General features: G+C 47.5%; 1 protein-coding gene across 1 annotated transcript in view; it reads left to right on the top strand.

Moving 5' to 3' along the window:
• The first annotated feature begins 247 nt into the window (after nucleotides 1-247).
• SNRNP200 (small nuclear ribonucleoprotein U5 subunit 200) overlaps nucleotides 248-17,525 on the top strand; it is a 31,480-nt gene continuing 14,202 nt past the window's right edge. The window contains exons 1-21 of the mRNA XM_063175294.1: nucleotides 248-388; nucleotides 1,385-1,548; nucleotides 2,650-2,821; nucleotides 4,394-4,586; nucleotides 5,237-5,292; nucleotides 6,174-6,272; nucleotides 7,059-7,211; nucleotides 7,534-7,633; nucleotides 8,076-8,212; nucleotides 8,511-8,594; nucleotides 9,357-9,530; nucleotides 9,992-10,129; nucleotides 10,713-10,868; nucleotides 11,523-11,693; nucleotides 12,255-12,448; nucleotides 13,244-13,367; nucleotides 14,381-14,530; nucleotides 15,236-15,346; nucleotides 15,706-15,837; nucleotides 16,199-16,387; nucleotides 17,056-17,253. Of these exons, the coding sequence (XP_063031364.1) occupies nucleotides 344-388; nucleotides 1,385-1,548; nucleotides 2,650-2,821; nucleotides 4,394-4,586; nucleotides 5,237-5,292; nucleotides 6,174-6,272; nucleotides 7,059-7,211; nucleotides 7,534-7,633; nucleotides 8,076-8,212; nucleotides 8,511-8,594; nucleotides 9,357-9,530; nucleotides 9,992-10,129; nucleotides 10,713-10,868; nucleotides 11,523-11,693; nucleotides 12,255-12,448; nucleotides 13,244-13,367; nucleotides 14,381-14,530; nucleotides 15,236-15,346; nucleotides 15,706-15,837; nucleotides 16,199-16,387; nucleotides 17,056-17,253 (2,940 nt within the window). The 5' untranslated portion in view covers nucleotides 248-343. The remainder of the gene's footprint in view (nucleotides 389-1,384; nucleotides 1,549-2,649; nucleotides 2,822-4,393; nucleotides 4,587-5,236; nucleotides 5,293-6,173; nucleotides 6,273-7,058; nucleotides 7,212-7,533; nucleotides 7,634-8,075; nucleotides 8,213-8,510; nucleotides 8,595-9,356; nucleotides 9,531-9,991; nucleotides 10,130-10,712; nucleotides 10,869-11,522; nucleotides 11,694-12,254; nucleotides 12,449-13,243; nucleotides 13,368-14,380; nucleotides 14,531-15,235; nucleotides 15,347-15,705; nucleotides 15,838-16,198; nucleotides 16,388-17,055; nucleotides 17,254-17,525) is intronic.

Here is a 17,525-nt window from a genome sequence, read left to right as displayed (position 1 = left end):
TAATCGACCAATAGGAAGCGGCGAACTTCGAACTGACCGCGCCCCCTGCCCCGCCCAGCCAGCTTCAGGCGTTTGAACGTCAATCAAAATCATGGCGGGTGCCCGTCTGACCAATCACAGGCAGCTCCTGGCGTGAGGGCGTGATATAGCGGCTATCAACCAATAAAAATGAGTAATGGGCGGAGCCTAGTTCTCGCGTGCGCAGGCGCGTTTCCGCCTAACCCGGAAGTTCTGCTGAAGGCGCTTCCGGTGCGGCGGCCGTGCGGCTTCATCAGGGCCCGCTCCCGTTCCCGGCTCCGCTCCAGGTCCCGGCCCCGTTCGGGGCCCCGCTCCCGGCGCAGCCATGGCGGACGTGACCGCCCGTAGCCTGCAGTATGAGTACAAGGCGGTGAGTGCGCGCTCGGTGCCCTGAACCCCGTCCCGTTACCATGAGCGCACCCCGGTACGGTGAGCCCATCACGTTACCGTGAGCTCCCTCCACCCCAGCTGGGACTCGGTATGGGACCCTCAGCCTTGTACTGGGTCCTCGGACCCCAGTTTGGGATTCCCTTGTCCCGGTTTGGGGTTCCCCAGCCCCATTTTGGGGTCTCCTGTCCCATTTTGAGACCCCCAATCCCATTTTGGGACCCCCCCCAATCCCATTTTGGGACCCCCCCCAATCCCATTTTGGGACCCCCTCGATTTCTTCCAGCCCCGGTTCATCCCCTCAACCCAATTCCCGTCACCCCAAATCCCATTTCAGTCCCATTTTACCCCATATTAACCCCATTTAAATCCCATTGTAGCCCATATTAATCCCATTTAACCCCATTTAAATCCCATTTCACCTCAAATTAACCCATTTTAATGCCATTTTTCCCATTTTTTCTCCCAGAACTCCAACCTGGTGCTCCAGGCCGACCGCTCCCTGATCTAGTGGGAAATCCCATTTAAATCCCATTTCACCCCATATTAATCCCATTTTATCCCATATTAATCCCATTTTTCCCGGTTTTTCCCCCAGAACTCCAACCTGGTACTCCAAGCCGACCGCTCGCTGATCAAATGGGAAATCCCATTTTACCCCATTTAAATCCCATTTTACCCCATTTAAATCCCATTTTACCCCATTTAAATCCCATTTTGACGCCATTTTACCCCATTTTGACACCATTTTATCCCATTTTAATGCCATTTTTCCCCTTTTCCTCCAGAACTCCAACCTGGTGCTCCAGGCCGACCGCTCGCTGATCAAATGGGAAATCCCATTTTACCCGATTTTATCCCATTTTACCCCATTTAAATCCCGTTTTGACGCCATTTTATCCCATTTTGACGCCATTTTATCCCATTTTGACTCCATTTTATCCCATTTTAATGCCATTTTTCCCGGTTTTTCCCCCAGAACTCCAACCTGGTGCTGCAGGCCGACCGCTCGCTGATCGACCGCACACGCCGGGACGAGCCCACGGGGGAGGTTCTGTCCCTGGTGGGGAAGCTCGAGGGGACCCGCATGGGGGACAAGGCCCAGAGAACCAAACCCCAAATGCAGGAGGAGAGGAGAGCCAAGTGAGCAGGAAAAATTGGGAATTTTCAGGGAATTTTTCATCCTGGGATCATGGGAGAAATTCTGGGAGAGGTTCTGGTTTGGGTTCGGAAAAGTTGGTTTTTGCTGGTGGTTGGTTTCTCAAAAAATTGGATTTTTTTCGGTGCTAAGTATCCCAAAATATTTGGGTTTTTTGGTAGTAAATATTAAAAAAAAATATTTTTCTTGGTGCTAAAAATCCCAAAAAACTTGCTTTTCCTGGTGCCCAATTTCCAAAAAAATCTCATATTTTGGTGCCAAATTTTTCAAACAAAGGGGTTTTTTGGTGCTAAATATCCCAAAAAAATCTTCTCTTCTTGGTCCTAAATATCCAAAAAAATGCTGCTTTTCTTGGTGCCAAATATAAAAAAAAATGCATTTTTTGGTGTAAAATACCCAAAAAAATTTGCTTTTTCTGGTGCTAAATATCCCAAAAAAAATCTCTTTTTTTTTGGAGCTTCCCCTTTTCCAACTCAACATTTTTGGGGATTTTTGGGGTGGAAAACCCAATAATCCCAAACAAACCCAACTGAGAGCCACCAAAATTATCATAAAAAATGAAAATAAATCAACTTTTTCTCAATTTTTTTGGAGTAAATTTTTTGGCCATGAGGGATTGGGAAACCCAAAACTCCAAACCAACCCAACTGTGAGCCACCAAAATCATCTAAAAAAAAAAGAAAAATAAATAAATTTTTTCTCAAATTTTTGGAATAAATTAATCTGGAAAAAGCAGGATTTGGCCATGAAGGAACTTTTGGGGTTGGGAAACCCAAAACCGCAAACAAATCCCAACTACGAGCCACCACAATCATCTAAAAAAAAAAGAAAATAAATCAATTTTTTTCAATTTTTTGGAGTAAATCAATCTGGAAAAAGCAGGATTTGGCCCTGAGGGAATTTTTAGGGTTGGAAAACCCAAAACTCCAAACCAACCCCAATAGGAAGCCACCAAAATCATCACAAAAAAAATGAAAATAAATCAATTTTTTATCGTGGGTTTTTTTTGGGAAAAAAATGGGTCAGAAAAAGCAGGAATTGCTCCCTGAGCACCCCTAATTCCCAGTTTTCCCCAATTTTGCCAGGAGGAGGAAGAGGGACGAGGACAGGCACGACATCAACAAGATGAAGGGCTACACGCTGCTGTCCGAGGGCATCGACGAGATGGTGGGCATCATCTACAAGCCCAAGACCAAGGAGACACGAGAGACCTACGAGGTTCTCCTGAGCTTCATCCAGGCTGCCCTGGGCGACCAGGTGAGGTTTGGGGGCACCTCTGGGGTTTGGGATTGGGGGTCCAGCCCTGGTGGCCCCGTGGGATGAGGTTGGGAGGTGTGGGATGGGTTGGGTTGGAAGGGGTTGTGGAGTTCTACCATGGGTTGAGATGTTTTCTTGCTGGATCAACTTGGGTTGGACACTCCCAGGGATCCCAGCTGCTCTGGAGAGTCCATCCCACCACCTTCCTAAAATCCCACCCAAATCTCCACATGGAACCATGGAATGGGTTGGGTTGGAAGGGGTTGTGAAGTTCTACCATGGGTTGGGATGTTTTCTACTGGATGAACCTGGGTTTGGACACTCCCAGGGATCCCAGCTGCTCTGGGAATCCATCCCAGCCCCACACCCAACAATTCTTCCCAAAATCCCACCCAAATCTCCACATGGAGCCATGGAATGGTTTGTGTTTGAGGGACAGCAAAGTTCATCTGGTCCCACCATGGGTCCTGCACTTTGCATAGATCCAGGTAGCTCCCACCTGGTCTTGGACACTTCTAAGGATCCCAACTCCTCACCCGGTATTTCTTCCCAAAATCCCACCCAAATCTCCACATGGAACCATGGAATAGGTTGGATTAGAAGGGGTTGTAGAAGTTATGAAGTTCTACCATGGGTTGAGATGTTTTCTGCTGGATCAACCTGGGTTTGGACACTCCCAGGGATTCCAGCTTCTCTGGGGATTCCATGCCAGCTCCTCACTCAAAATCCCACCTAAATGCCTGCATGGAATCATGGAATGGTTTGGGTTTGAGGAACACTAAAGCTCATCAGGTCCCACCACAAGCTGGGGCGTTTTTCACTGGATGAGGTGGCTTCAGAATGGTCTTGGACACTTCTAAGGATCCCAGCTCCTCACCCAATATAATTTCCCAAAATGCCACCTAAACCTGCCCGTGGAATCATGGAATGGTTTGGGTTTGAGGAACACCAAAGCTCATCTGGTCCCACCATGGGTCCCACACTTTCTACTGTCCCAGGTGACTCCAGAATGGTCTTGGACAGTTCTGAGGATCCCAGCTCCTCACCCAGTATTTCCTCCCAAAATCCCACCCAAATCTCCACATGGAACCATGGAATAGGTTGGGTTGGAAAGAACCTTAAAGCTCATCAGGTCCCACCATGAGTTGGGACCTTTCCCAGTGTCCCAGATGGCTCCAACTTGGTCTTGGACACTTCCAGGGATCCCAGCTTCTCATCACTCCCAAAAGGAAGAGCTCCTTCCCAAAATCCCACCCAAATCTCCAGAAGGAACCACGGGCGGTTTGGGTTTGAGGAACACCAAAGCTCACCTGGTCCCACCACAAGCTGGGACATCTCCCAGTGTCCCAGGTGGCTCCAACTTGGCCTTGGACACTTCTAAGGATCCCAGCTCCTCACCCAATATTATTTCCCAAAATCCCACCCAAATCTCCAGAAGGAACCATGGATGGTTTGGGTTTGAGGAACACCAAAGCTCACCTGGTCCCACCACAAGCTGGGACATCTCCCGGCGTCCCAGGTGGCTCCAGCCTGGTCCCAGCTGAGCATTCCCGGTGTCCTGTCCCTCCCCAGCCCCGGGACATCCTGTGTGGGGCCGCGGACGAGGTCCTGGCCGTGCTGAAGAACGAGAAGCTGCGGGACAAGGAGCGGCGCAAGGAGGTGGAGCTGCTGCTGGGCCCCACTGACGACACGCGCTACCACGTGCTGGTCAACCTGGGCAAGAAGATCACCGACTACGGCGGGGACAAGGACATCCAGAACATGGGTAGGGCAAATTTGGGAATTTTGGGGATTTTTTTTGATTTTTTGGGGGGATTTTTTAGGGATTTTCTTGGATTTTTTAAGGATTTTTTGCAATTTTTTTCACAATTTTTATTTTCATTTTGGAGGATTTTTTCAGAATTTTAAATTTTTTTTTTCCTCTATTACTTTATGTATATTTTTAAATTTTTTTATTTTTTGGGGGGATTTTTTTTAGGATTTTTTTGGTAACTTTTTTTGCAATTTTTTTCTGCGATTTTGGGAGGAATTTTGAAGTTTTTTTTAATTTTTTTTCAATATTACTATATACATATATATTATTATATTATTAGTTTTATTGGTTTTTTTCAGGATTTGTTTTTTTATCCTGTCAGCATTATTATTTATTTTTTGGGGGGATTTTTTTGGGATTCCGGGTGAATTGTGGGTGGATCCCATGCGGAATTCCGAGTGGATTCTGAGGGAATTCCCAGTGAATTCTGGGTGAATTTTGGTTGGATTCCAAATGAATTCTGGGTGGATTCCATGTGGATCCCCGTCAGAATTCCAGGCATTCCCAGTGGATTCCATGTAGGTGCATTTTGGGTGAATTCTGGGTGGATCCCATGTGGAATTCCAGCCATTCCCAGCCATTGTATGCCCTGTTCCCTGCAGATGACAACATCGATGAGACCTACGGGGTGAACGTGCAGTTCGAGTCCGACGAGGAGGTGGGGACGGCTCCGTCAGCCCGGCTCCTGTGGGGTCACCCCTGTCCCATTGCCTTTCCATCCCATTTTCCTTAAATCCCATTCCCATTTTCCTGTGTCCCATTCCACTTTACCCACTTTTCTTTATCCCACATTCCTTAATCCCGTTTTCCTGTGTCCCATTTTCTTCCTGGTTCCCCATTGATCCCATTTTCCTTTATCCCATTTCTCTCCATCCTATTTCTTTTATCCCGTTTCCCTTTATTCCATTTTTTCCAGGGAACCACCTTTATCCGATTTCCCTTAAATCCCATTTCCATTTCCCTTAAATCCATTTCACTTTATCCCATTTTCCTCCTGATTCCCCACATTTTCTTGTGTCCCATTTCCTCCTGGTTCCCCATTGATCCCATTTCCCTTGATCCCGTTTCCATTTTCCTTTGTCCCGTTTCCATTTCCCTCCATCCCATTTCCATTTCCCTTTATCCCATTTATTTTCCTTTATCCAATTCTTTCCATGGCACCACCTTGATCCCATTTCCCTTGATCCCATTTCCCTGTGTCCATTTTCCTTGTGGGACCACTTTTATCCCATTCCCATTTCCATTTATCCCTTTTCCTTTTATCTCTTTATCCCTTTTCCCTTGATCCCATTCCCATTTCCCTTGATCCCATTTTGCTTTATCCTTTGTCCCATTTCCCTTTGTCCCATTTCCCTTTATCCCATGTTTTGGGAGGAAATGAATAAAATGGAATTTGGGGGGGAAAAGAGGCAAAAAAAAAAGGATTTCTGAGGGGGGAAAAAGGGATTTTTGAGGGGAAACGAAGGGTAAAAGTGGGATTTTTGAGGAATAAAGGGATTTTTGAGGAATAAAGGGATAAAATCAGGGCTGTCCCCACAGGAGGGGGACGAGGACATCTACGGGGAGGTTCGGGACGAGGCGTCGGACGATGACCTGGAGGGGGACGAGGCCGTGGTGCGCTGCACGCTGTCGGCCAACGTGAGTGTGGGATTGCTGGGAAATGGGATATTTGGGGTTTGGTGGGGATTTTTGGGGTTTTTATGGAATTTTGGGGGTTTTTATGGGATGTTTATGGGGTTTTTTGGGGTTTTTAATGGAATTTTTTGGTTTTTTTTTTTGGGGGGGGGTTTTGGGGTATTTATGAGGTTTTAATGGGAATTTTTTTGGATTTTAAATGGGATTTTTTTAAATAGGATTTTAATGGGAATTTGTAAATGGGATTTTTTGGATGGGGTTTTGGTGGGTTTTTTTTCATGGGATTTTTGGGCAAATTTTTGGGAAATTGGACTTTTTAAAATGAGGTGTTTTAAAATTGGATTTTTAAAATGAGATTTTTATGGGAATTTTGGGATTTTAATGGGATTTTTTGTTGGGATTTTTTAAGTGGGATTTTTATGGCGATTTTTATGGGGATTTTTATGGGAATTTTGGGATTTTAATGGGATGTTTTAAATGGGATTTTTATGGGAATTTGGAAGTTTTTTTGATGGTATTTTTTTTTATTTTGATGGGATTTTTGTGGGAATTTTTGGAGTTTTTCAGGATTTTTATTTGATTCGTTTGGATTTTATGGACTTTTGATGGGAATGTTTGGGATTTTGCAGCTGATGGCCTTGGGGGAGCTGATGAGCTCCAAGAAGAACCTGCCACCCACAGGACATTGAAAACTTGGGAATAATGATATTTTTATGGGATTTTTTGGGATTTCATGGCCCTAAACTTCCTCAAATCCCAGGAATAATGTGAATTTTGGGGATTTTGCAGCTGGTGGCCTCGGGGGAGCTGATGAGCTCCAAGAAGAAGGATCTGCACCCGCGGGACATCGACGCCTTCTGGCTGCAGCGCCAGCTCAGCCGCTTCTACGACGACGCCATCGTGTCCCAGAAAAAGGCGGACGAGGTCCTGGAGATCCTCAAGGTCTGTGGTCTCCAAATCCTTGGGATTTGGGAGAATTCTCCCTCTAAAAATTGGGATTTTGGGTTAAAATTAATTCCTTGGGACTTTATGGGATTTTGGGGTGGTTTTCCCTTGGAAATCGTCCATGGGGTCTTTTCCTTCCCAATTTCCATATTTTTGAGGGAAAATGGGAATTTTTTGGCTTGTTTTTTAGCTTTTAAGATAATTTTTTAGCTTCTAGGATTTTTTCCTCTCTTTTCCCAACCTCTCCTCACCTCCATCCCATGGAAATCAGGGATGTGGATTCCCTGGGTGTGAGAATTTCATGTTTTTTTCCCCCCAGACTGCCAGCGATGACCGGGAATGTGAGAACCAGCTGGTGCTGCTGCTGGGCTTCAACACCTTCGACTTCATCAAGGTCCTCAGGCAGCACAGGATGATGAGTGAGTTTGGTTTTCCTTTTCCAATGGAATTCTGGCCATGAAATCCCAAAAAAAACCATCAAATCCATCAAAATCCCAAAAAAAGGCCATCAAATTTCATAAAATCCCAAAAATTCACAGCATATCCCATAAAAGTCCCCAAAACTCCCATTAAAAATCCCATTTTAAAAATCCCCAAAATTCCCATTAAAGTCCCAAAAAAATTCAGATAAAATCCCATAAAAATAAAAAAAAAATTCAGATAAAAACCCATAGAAATCCCAAAAAATTAATATAAAGTCCCATTAAAAAATCCCATAGAAATTGCAACAAATCCCAAAAAATTCTCTTGAAAATCCCATTATAAAAAATACCAATAAATCCCATAAAATTCCCATACAAATGTTGTCCAAGTCCCCAAAAAAACCCATAAAAATCCCAAAAATGTTGATTTTTTTCCTAGTTCTGTACTGTACCCTGCTGGCCAGCGCACAGAGCGAGGCGGAGAAGGAACGCATCATGGGCAAGATGGAGGCCGACCCCGAGCTCTCCAAATTCCTCTACCAGCTCCATGAAACAGAAAAAGAGGATCTGATCCGGGTCAGGAATTTTATGGGATTTATAGGATTTGTGGGATTTGGGGTTGGGGTTGGCAATGGGGGCTTGGAGGAGTCTGAGCCTTTTACCTGAGGTGAATCCTGATTTTTCCCCTCAGGAGGAACACTCCTGGTAGGAGCCATTTTTGTGAGGGGAAATTTGGTTTTCCCGCCAAAAATTATTATTCCTGGTTTATAAAGATGGTTATTCCTGTTTTATTCCTAAAAACTTTAGGGAACAGGAGCACTTTGGAGGACTCTGAGCCTCTTACCTGAGTTGAATCCTGATTTTTTCCCCTCAGGAGGAACGCTCCCGGCGGGAACGCGTGCGCCAGTCCCGCATGGACACCGACCTGGAATCCATGGACCTGGACCAGGGAGGAGAGGTAAAATCCTGGGATTTGCTCCCACAACACCCCCAGCTATCCCAAAAAACATTTGATCCCACAGGGAAGATGGAGTCCCACTTGGAATCTGCAGCTTTTCTTTCAAACATGAGGAGAAACAATTCCTATTTTTACTTTTCCCCACCATATTTCCCCACCATATTTCCCCACCATATTTCCCCCCATTGTTTCCCCATTTCTTTCCTTTTTCCCCCTCATTTTTCCCCCTCATTTTTCCCCCTCATTTTTCCCCCTCATTTTTCCCCCTCATTTTTCCCCCTCATTTTTCCCCCTCATTTTTCCCCCTCATTTTTCCCCCTCATTTTTCCCCCTCATTTTTCCCCCTCATTTTTCCCCCTCATTTTTCCCCCTCATTTTTCCCCCTCATTTTTCCCCCTCATTTTTCCCCCTCATTTTTCCCCCTCATTTTTCCCCCTCATTTTTCCCCCTCATTTTTCCCCCTCATTTTTCCCCCTCATTTTTCCCCCTCATTTTTCCCCCTCATTTTTCCCCCTCATTTTTCCCCCTCATTTTTCCCCCTCATTTTTCCCCTTTCTTTTCCCCTTTCTTTTCCCCTTTCTTTTCCCCTTTCTTTTCCCCTTTCTTTTCCCCTTTCTTTTCCCCTTTCTTTTCCCCTTTCTTTTCCCCTTTCTTTTCCCCTTTCTTTTCCCCTTTCTTTTCCCCTTTCTTTTCCCCCCCTTTTCCCCATTTTTTTAAACTTTTTTTCCCCCCATTTCTCTCATTTTCCCCATTATTTTCCAGGCTCTGGCTCCCAGGCAGGTGCTGGATTTGGAGGACCTGGTGTTTGCCCAGGGCAGTCACTTCATGGCCAACAAGAGGTGCCAGCTCCCGGACGGATCCTTCCGGAGACAGCGCAAGGGATACGAGGAAGTTCACGTTCCTGCCCTAAAACCCAAACCCTTTGGGGCTGACGAGGTTTGTTCCCCAAAAAACCCCCAAAAAATTGATTTATTTTCATTTTTTCCCATGAAAACCCAAACCCTTCAGAGCTGACCAAGTTTGTCCCTCCAAAAAAATGGGAAAAATTTGATTTATTTTCATTTTTTCCATGAAAACCCAAACCCTTTGGAGCTGATGAGGTTTGTCCCCAAAATAATTGAAAAAAATTGATTCATTTTTCTTTTTTTTTTTTTTTTTTTTTTTTTTTTTTTTTTTTTTTTTTTTTTTTTTTTTTTTTTTTTTTTGTGTCCACGTTGGGATTAATCCCAAATATTTTCCCTAACACTGGTTTCAGTTTGAGATTTGAGGATTTGACTTTTCCATGGAATCTAAGATGATAAAAATTGAATTTTCCCTCATTCCCACCCCTAAATTTTTATTTTCTGACCTGGAAAATTCCCTAAATTCATTTTTTTCCACATTTTCCCTCTTCCCAGCAATTGGTTTCTGTGGAAAAACTCCCCAAATATGCTCAGGCTGGTTTTGAGGGCTTCAAAACCCTCAACAGGATCCAGAGCAAACTGTTCCGGGCAGCGCTGGAGTCTGATGAGAACCTGCTGCTCTGCGCCCCCACGGTGAGATTTGGGGTTCTGGGGCTTTTGGGAAGAATTCTGGGATTTTTGGGGGTGAAATGTTTCCATTTCAGGGCATGGGGAAGATGAATGTGGTACATGTTTTGGGGGTGGAGAAGCTCAGGGATTCCTCAAGGTGGATCTGGGGTTTGGGGTGGAGAACTTCAGGTTTTCTCATGGTGTTCCTCAAGGTGGATCTGGAGTTTGGCATGGAGAAGCTCAGGGAGTTCCTCGAGGTGTTCCCCAGGGTGGATTTGGGGTTTGAAGGTGGAGAAGCTCAGGGCTCCTCAAGGTGGATCTGGGGTTTAGGGTTGAAGAAGCTCAGGGTTCCTCAAGGTGGATCTGGGGTTTTGGGTGGAGAACCTCAGGGTTCCTCAAGGTGTTCCTCAAGGTGGATCTGGGGTTTGGTTAGAGAAGCTCAGGGAGTTCCTCGAGGTGTTCCTCAGGATGGATCTGGGGTTTGGGGCTGGCGAACCTCAGGGTTCCCCAAGGTGTATCTGGGGGTCTGGCGTGGAGAACCTTGGACCTGTCCAGGATAGCTCCAGGACATTTAGGGATTTTTTGGGACTGAATGTCTCGGTGGCAGGGCGCGGGGAAGACCAACGTGGCGCTGATGTGCATGCTGAGGGAGATCGGCAAACACATCAACATGGACGGCACCATCAACGTGGACGACTTCAAGATCATCTACATCGCACCCATGAGGTCCCTGGTGCAGGAGATGGTCGGGAGCTTCAGCAAGGTGAGGGACCAGCGGGGTCGGAGCTCCAGGTTTGGGATCAGGTCCAAAGGGAGGCTTGGGATCAGGTCCCAGAGGAGGTTTGGGGTTGGAGATGAGTTGGATCAGATCTAAGAGGAGGCTTGGGATCACGGAGGGGTTGGGAACAGAGGTGGGGAAGGGGCTGGAGAACAAGGAGAAGGCTCTGGAGAATTGCTGAGGGATCTAGGATGGGTTATGGGGTAGAAGAAGGTCCAGGGATGGAGAACTCCTGAGGGATCTGGGAGGGGATATGGGGTTGGAGAACTTCAGGGATGGAGAATTTCTGAGGGATCTGGGAAAGGAGCTCAGGTGGGAGAAGAAGAGGGTCTGGGATGGGATATGGGGTAGGAGAAGGTCCAGGGATGGAGAATTCCTGGGGGATCTGGAATGGGTTATGGGATTGAAAAACTTCAGGGATGGAGAATTCCTGAGGGATCTGGGAAAGGAACTGAGCTTAGAGAAAAGAGGATCATGGGGCTTTGCACACCTCCCTGGCAGGAGAGGACATCCAGGTGGGATTTGGGATCTCATCTCAGGGAACACCCTCAAACCACACCAGGAGGAATTTGGGTGGGATTTTGGGATTGTTCCTCCATGGAAAGGTCTCTCCATGCTCATCCCATGTGTCTTTCCCAGCGTTTGGCCACCTACGGGATCACGGTGGCCGAGCTGACCGGGGACCACCAGCTGTGCAAGGAGGAGATCAGCGCCACGCAGATCATCGTGTGCACGCCCGAGAAGTGGGACATCATCACCCGCAAGGGCGGCGAGCGCACCTACACCCAGCTGGTGCGCCTGGTCATCCTGGTGAGCGTCTGGAGAGGGCACGGAGGGGGCTCCTCAAGGTGCAGCTTGGGTTTGGGGCTCCTCGAGGTGTTCCTCAAGGTGGATATGGGTTTGGGGCTAGAGAACCTCAGGATGGATCTGAGGTTTGGGGTGGAGAAGCTCAAAGGGTTCCTCAAGGTGGATATGGGTTTGGGGTGGAGAACCCCAAGGTTGATCTTGGGTTTGGGGTGGAGAACCTCAAAGGGTTTCTCCAGATGGATCTGGGGTCAGGAGGTGGAGAAGCTCAGATGTTCCTTAAGGTGGATCTGGGGTTTGGGGTGGACAACCTCAAAGGGTTTCTCCAGGTGGATCTGGGGTCTGGAGATGAAGAACCTCAGGTGTTCCTCAAGGTGGATCTGGGGTTTGGGGTGGACAACCTCAATCTGGGTTTGGAGGTGGAGAAGTTTTGATGTTCCTCAAGGTGGATCCGGGCTTTGGGGGTGAAGAACCTTGGGCCCGCCCAACCCTGACACCCACAGTGGAACCAGACAAACTTTGTGATCAAGTGAGGGAGGACAATCCCTGCGCTCTCCCTTGTCCCAGGACGAGATCCACCTCCTGCACGACGACCGCGGGCCCGTGCTGGAGTCGCTGGTGGCCAGGGCCATCCGCAACATCGAGATGACGCAGGAGGACGTGCGGCTGGTGGGGCTCAGCGCCACGCTGCCCAACTACGAGGACGTGGCCACCTTCCTGCGCGTGGACCCGGCCAAGGGCCTCTTCTACTTCGACAACAGGTACGGGGAACGGGGAAATTCCATTTTCTGTGGGTTCTTGGTCACAGATCCTCTAGAAATTCCATTTTCTGTGGGTTCTTGGTCACAGATTCTCCAGAAATTCCATTTTCAATGGATTCCTGGTCATATTTTCTCCATAAATTCCATTTCCATGGATTTTTTGGTGGTGGTTTCTCCATAAATTCCATTTTCCATGGATTTTTTTGGTTGCAGTTTCCTCCATAAATTCCCTTTTCTATGGATTTTTTTGATGGTGGTTTCTCCAGAAATTCCCTTTTCCATGGATTTTTTCATGATGCTCTTTCCATAAATTCCTTTTTCCATGGATTTCTTTGGTCCCATTTTCTCCATAAATTCCCTTTTCCATGGATTTTTTGGTCCCATTTTCTCCATAAATTCCCTTTTCCATGGATTTTTTTTCCATGGTGCTCTTTCCATAAATTCCTTTTCTCCATGGATTTTTTTGATCACATTTCTCCATAAATTTCCTTTTCCATGGATTTCTTTTACCACATTTTCTCCATAAATCTCATTTTTCCATGGATATTTTCCCACTAACTCCATTGATTTTTTTTTTCCATAAATCCCCCTTTTCCATGGATATTTTCCCATAAATCCCACATATTTTTTTCCATAAATTCCATTTTTCCATGGACTTTTTCCCCATAAATTCCACCGATTTTTTCCCCATAAATCTCCCGTTTTCCACAGATATTTTCCCACAAATCCCACTGACATTTCCCCCCTTTTCCATGGATTTTTTTTCCATAAATCCCACGGATTTTTCCCTCCCAGCTTCCGGCCCGTGCCCCTGGAGCAGACCTACGTGGGCATCACGGAGAAGAAAGCCATCAAACGCTTCCAGATCATGAACGAGATCGTCTACGAGAAGATCATGGAGCACGCCGGCAAGAACCAGGTCCCACCTCATTGCCACAAATCCCACCTTTTTTCCCATTTTTTCCCCATTATTCCCAAAAATTCCACCTTAATCCTATTGAAAAAAATGGGATTTTTTTTTCCCCTTTTTTTACCCCATTTTGTGATGCTGATCCTGCAGAGGAGTTTGGTGGAGTGGAGCTTTTGGGATTTCCCATTTTTGGGGTGATTCATTTGGAATTTTCCTTTTGGGATAAAGGGATTTCCACCTGGATAAATCCCAGCTCTTTCCTCAGTCTCCCACCCTTTTCCCACTTTTCCCAGTCTGATCCCAGTTCTTCCTAGGCTGATCCCAGGCTGATCCCAGCTCTTTTCCCAGGAATCCAAGACTGATCCCAGGAGCTGATCCCATTTTTTCCCCAGACTGATCCTGGTTTTTCCCTGGCTGATCCCAGCTCTTTTCCCGGGCTGATCCCAGGCTAATCCCAGGAGCTGATCCCGTTTTTTCCTAGGCTGATCCCAGGCTGATTCCAGGTTTTCCCAGGCTGATCCTGGATTTTCCCAGGCTGGTTCCATCTCTTTTCCCAGGAATCCAAGGCTAATCCCAGGAGCTGATCCTGGTTTTTCTCAGGCTTATCTCAGACTGATCCTGGTTTTCCCAGACTGTTCCTGGTTTTTCCCAGGCTGATTCCAGCTCTTTTCCCAGGCTGATCTTGGTTTTTCCTGGGCTGATCCCAGACTGATCCTGGTTTTTCCTGGGCTGATCCCAGACTGATCCTGGTTTTTCCTAGGCTGATCCTGGGCTGATCCCAGCTCTTTTCCCAGGATGATCCCAGCCTGATCCCAGCTCTTTTCCCAGCCTGATCCCAGGTTTTCTCCAGCTGTGATCCCAGGTTTTCCCAGGCTGATCCTGGTTTTTCCCTGGCTGATTCCAGGCTGATCCCAGAGTGATCCCAGTTTTTCCCAGGCTGATCCCAGCTCCTTTTCCAGACTGATCCTGTTTTTTTCCCAGGCTGATCCCAGGTTTTCTCCAGCTGCTCCCGGTTTTTGCAGGTGCTGGTGTTCGTGCACTCGCGGAAGGAGACCGGCAAGACGGCGCGAGCCATCCGGGACATGTGCCTGGAGAAGGACACGCTGGGGCTGTTCCTCAGGGAGGGCTCGGCCTCCACCGAGGTGCTGCGGACGGAGGCCGAGCAGTGCAAGGTGAGCCTGGGGAAAAATGGGGGGAAAATGGGAAAATGCGGCAGGGGAAAAGCGGGAAGAATTGGGGAAAGTCAGGAAAATGTGGCAGGGAAAATGCAGGAAAATTCAGAAAAAGCGGGAAAATCTGGCAGGGGAAATGCAGGAAAATCCAGGGGAAAATTGGGAAAATCTGCAGTGAAAACACAGGAAAATCCAGCACGGAAAAATTGGGAAAATCTGGTAGGGAAAATCCAGCAGGGAAAATCCCAGGAAAAATTGGGAAAAATCATGAAAATCTGACAGGGAAAATGTAGGAAAGTTGGGAAAAAGCAGGAAAATCCAGCAGGGAAAAATTGGGAAGATCTGGTATGGAAAATGCAGGAAAATCCAGCAGGGGAAAAAAGCAGGAAAAATTGGGTAAAATCAGGAAAATGTGGCAGGGAAAAAATGGGGAAAAGTACGAAAATCCAGCACGGAAAAAGCAGGAAAAATTGGGAAAATCTGGTGGGGAAAAGGCCATTTCTGGCCTTTTATCCACGGAGGAAGTGGAGAAATTTGGGAAAATTCCCTCAAGGAAAAGTTGGTGGATCCAAGAGGTTTTATGCTGGACACGCCGTGACGACTTCTCCACCCTGTCCAGCCCCACCCTGTGGTGATCCCAAACTTTTCCCTTGGAATCTTTTCCCAATTTTTCCCTGGAATTTATTGGGGTTTGTTTTCCCCCAGAACCTGGAGCTGAAGGATCTCCTCCCCTACGGCTTCGCCATCCACCACGCCGGCATGACGCGCGTCGACCGCACCTTGGTGGAGGATCTGTTCGCCGACAAACACATCCAGGTGGGACCCCAATTCCAGATTTAAATCCCAAAAAAATTTCATTTGGGATCCTGCTCTGATGTGGAAAAAAAGGGATTTGCCTCAAGGATGAAATGGGAGATGAAAATGGAGTTGTTTGGGTGGAAAAGGAGGTTTTTAATGGAGGGTTTGGGTGAATTTGGAAGTTCCTGGTTGGATCTGAAGGTTCCAGGATGGATTTGGAAGTTCCTCGTGTGATCTGGAGGTTCCAGGATGGATTTGGAAGTTCCTGGTTGGATTTGAAGGTTCCTGGTGAATCTGATCCTAGATTTTGGGTGGATTTGGAGGTTCCTGAGTGGATTTGAAGGTTCCTCCTGGATCTGACCCCAGTTTCCCTGCAGGTCCTGGTGTCCACGGCCACGCTGGCCTGGGGCGTGAACCTGCCGGCGCACACGGTGATCATCAAAGGCACACAGGTGTACAGCCCGGAGAAGGGGCGCTGGACAGAGCTGGGAGCACTGGACATCCTCCAGGTGGGACCTCCAGGAGGACCTTCCTGGCCTCAAATCCCATCCAACATCCTAGTTTTGGAGTTCCTCCTCGATCTTCATGGTGTTGTGAGGTTGCAGAGGAGGGGGAAAAGTTCCTCAAGAATTCCATGTCCAGATCATTCCAGATAATTCCTCAAGAACTCCATGCCCAGATCCACTTGAGATAATTCCATGCCCAAACCCACCTGAGATAATCCCTCAAGAATTCCACACCCAAACCCACCTGAGATATTTCCTCAAGAATTCCATGCCCAGATCCACCTCAGATAACTCCATGCCCAAACCCACCTGAGATGATCTCTCAGGAATTCCAAGTTCCCTGAGCTGTTTCTCCTGGTTTCAGATGCTGGGCCGTGCCGGGAGGCCCCAGTACGACACAAAAGGAGAAGGAATTCTCATCACTTCCCACGGAGAGCTCCAGTATTACCTGTCCCTGCTCAACCAGCAGCTGCCCATCGAGAGCCAGATGGTGGCCAAGCTCCCGGACATGCTCAACGCCGAGGCCGTGCTCGGGAATGTCCAGAATGCCAAGGTTGGGTGAAATTCCCGATTTTCTGCAGGGATTTGTGGCCGTGGTTCTGCCCCCTGAGATAATTCCTTGTCCAAACCCACCTTAGATAATCCCTCAAGAATTGCATGCCCAAACCCACCTGAGATAATTCCATGCCCAAACCCACCTGAGATAATCCCTCAGGAATTCCGTGCCCAATCCCAGGTGGGGATTTTTGGGATTGGGGTGTTTGGGGTGTTCTTGAAAGGGTTTTTAGGGTGGGAATGGAAAATCTGAGGGTGTTTTAGGGTTAATGCCAGAATATTTTCCAGGATATGTGGGTAAAGGGAATTGGGACACCAGGAAAAGCAGATTTCCTTGGAAATTTATGGCAAGGAAAAGCAGCTTTGCAGGGAAATTGGACACCAGGAAAAGCAGATTTTCTGGGAAATTAGGAACCAGGAAAAGCAGCTTTTCAGGGAAATGGTGCACCAGGGATTTTCCCTGTAAAATTCCTGAAATTCCCAATTTCTGAGAAATTAGGGGCAAGGAAAACCAACTTTTCTGGGAAACTTGAACACCAATAAAAGCAGATTTCCCTGGATTTCCCGGCTCTGTTTTGTGGGATTTTCCTGGGCTCAGCTCCGCTCTGGAGCTCCCTGGGCATGCCAGGAATCCCAGGGATCACTGAGGATTTGGGAATTCTGTAGGATGCTGTGAACTGGCTGGGCTACACCTACCTGTACATCCGGATGCTGCGGTCGCCGACCCTTTACGGCATCTCCCACGACGACCTGAAGGCGGATCCGCTCCTGGAGCAGCGGCGCCTCGACCTCGTCCACACCGCGGCCCTGATGCTCGACAAGAACAACCTGGTCAAGTACGACAAGAAAACCGGGAACTTCCAGGTGGGATGGCAAAAAAAATGGGGATTTCTGGGTGGGAGGGGGAAAAAAAATGGGGATTTTTAGGTGGGAGGTTCTTGTGGGTTTCTCCTGGCCATTCCCATTGTTCTCCTGGCCATTTTTCTCCTCACCATTCCTGTGGTTCCTCCCAGTTGTTCTGGCTGTACTACTGGCCATTCCGTGGTTTATCCTGGCCATTCTTGTGGTTTATCCTGACCCTGTGGTTTGTCCCAGCCATTCCCATGGTTTGTCCCAGACATTCCCATGGTTTATCC

This window comes from Melospiza melodia, chromosome 23 (assembly GCF_035770615.1).
Source record: "Melospiza melodia melodia isolate bMelMel2 chromosome 23, bMelMel2.pri, whole genome shotgun sequence".
Classification (NCBI taxonomy): domain Eukaryota; kingdom Metazoa; phylum Chordata; class Aves; order Passeriformes; family Passerellidae; genus Melospiza; species Melospiza melodia.
Note: the sequence above shows the minus strand (reverse complement) of the source record. Positions and strands in the feature narration are given on the sequence as shown.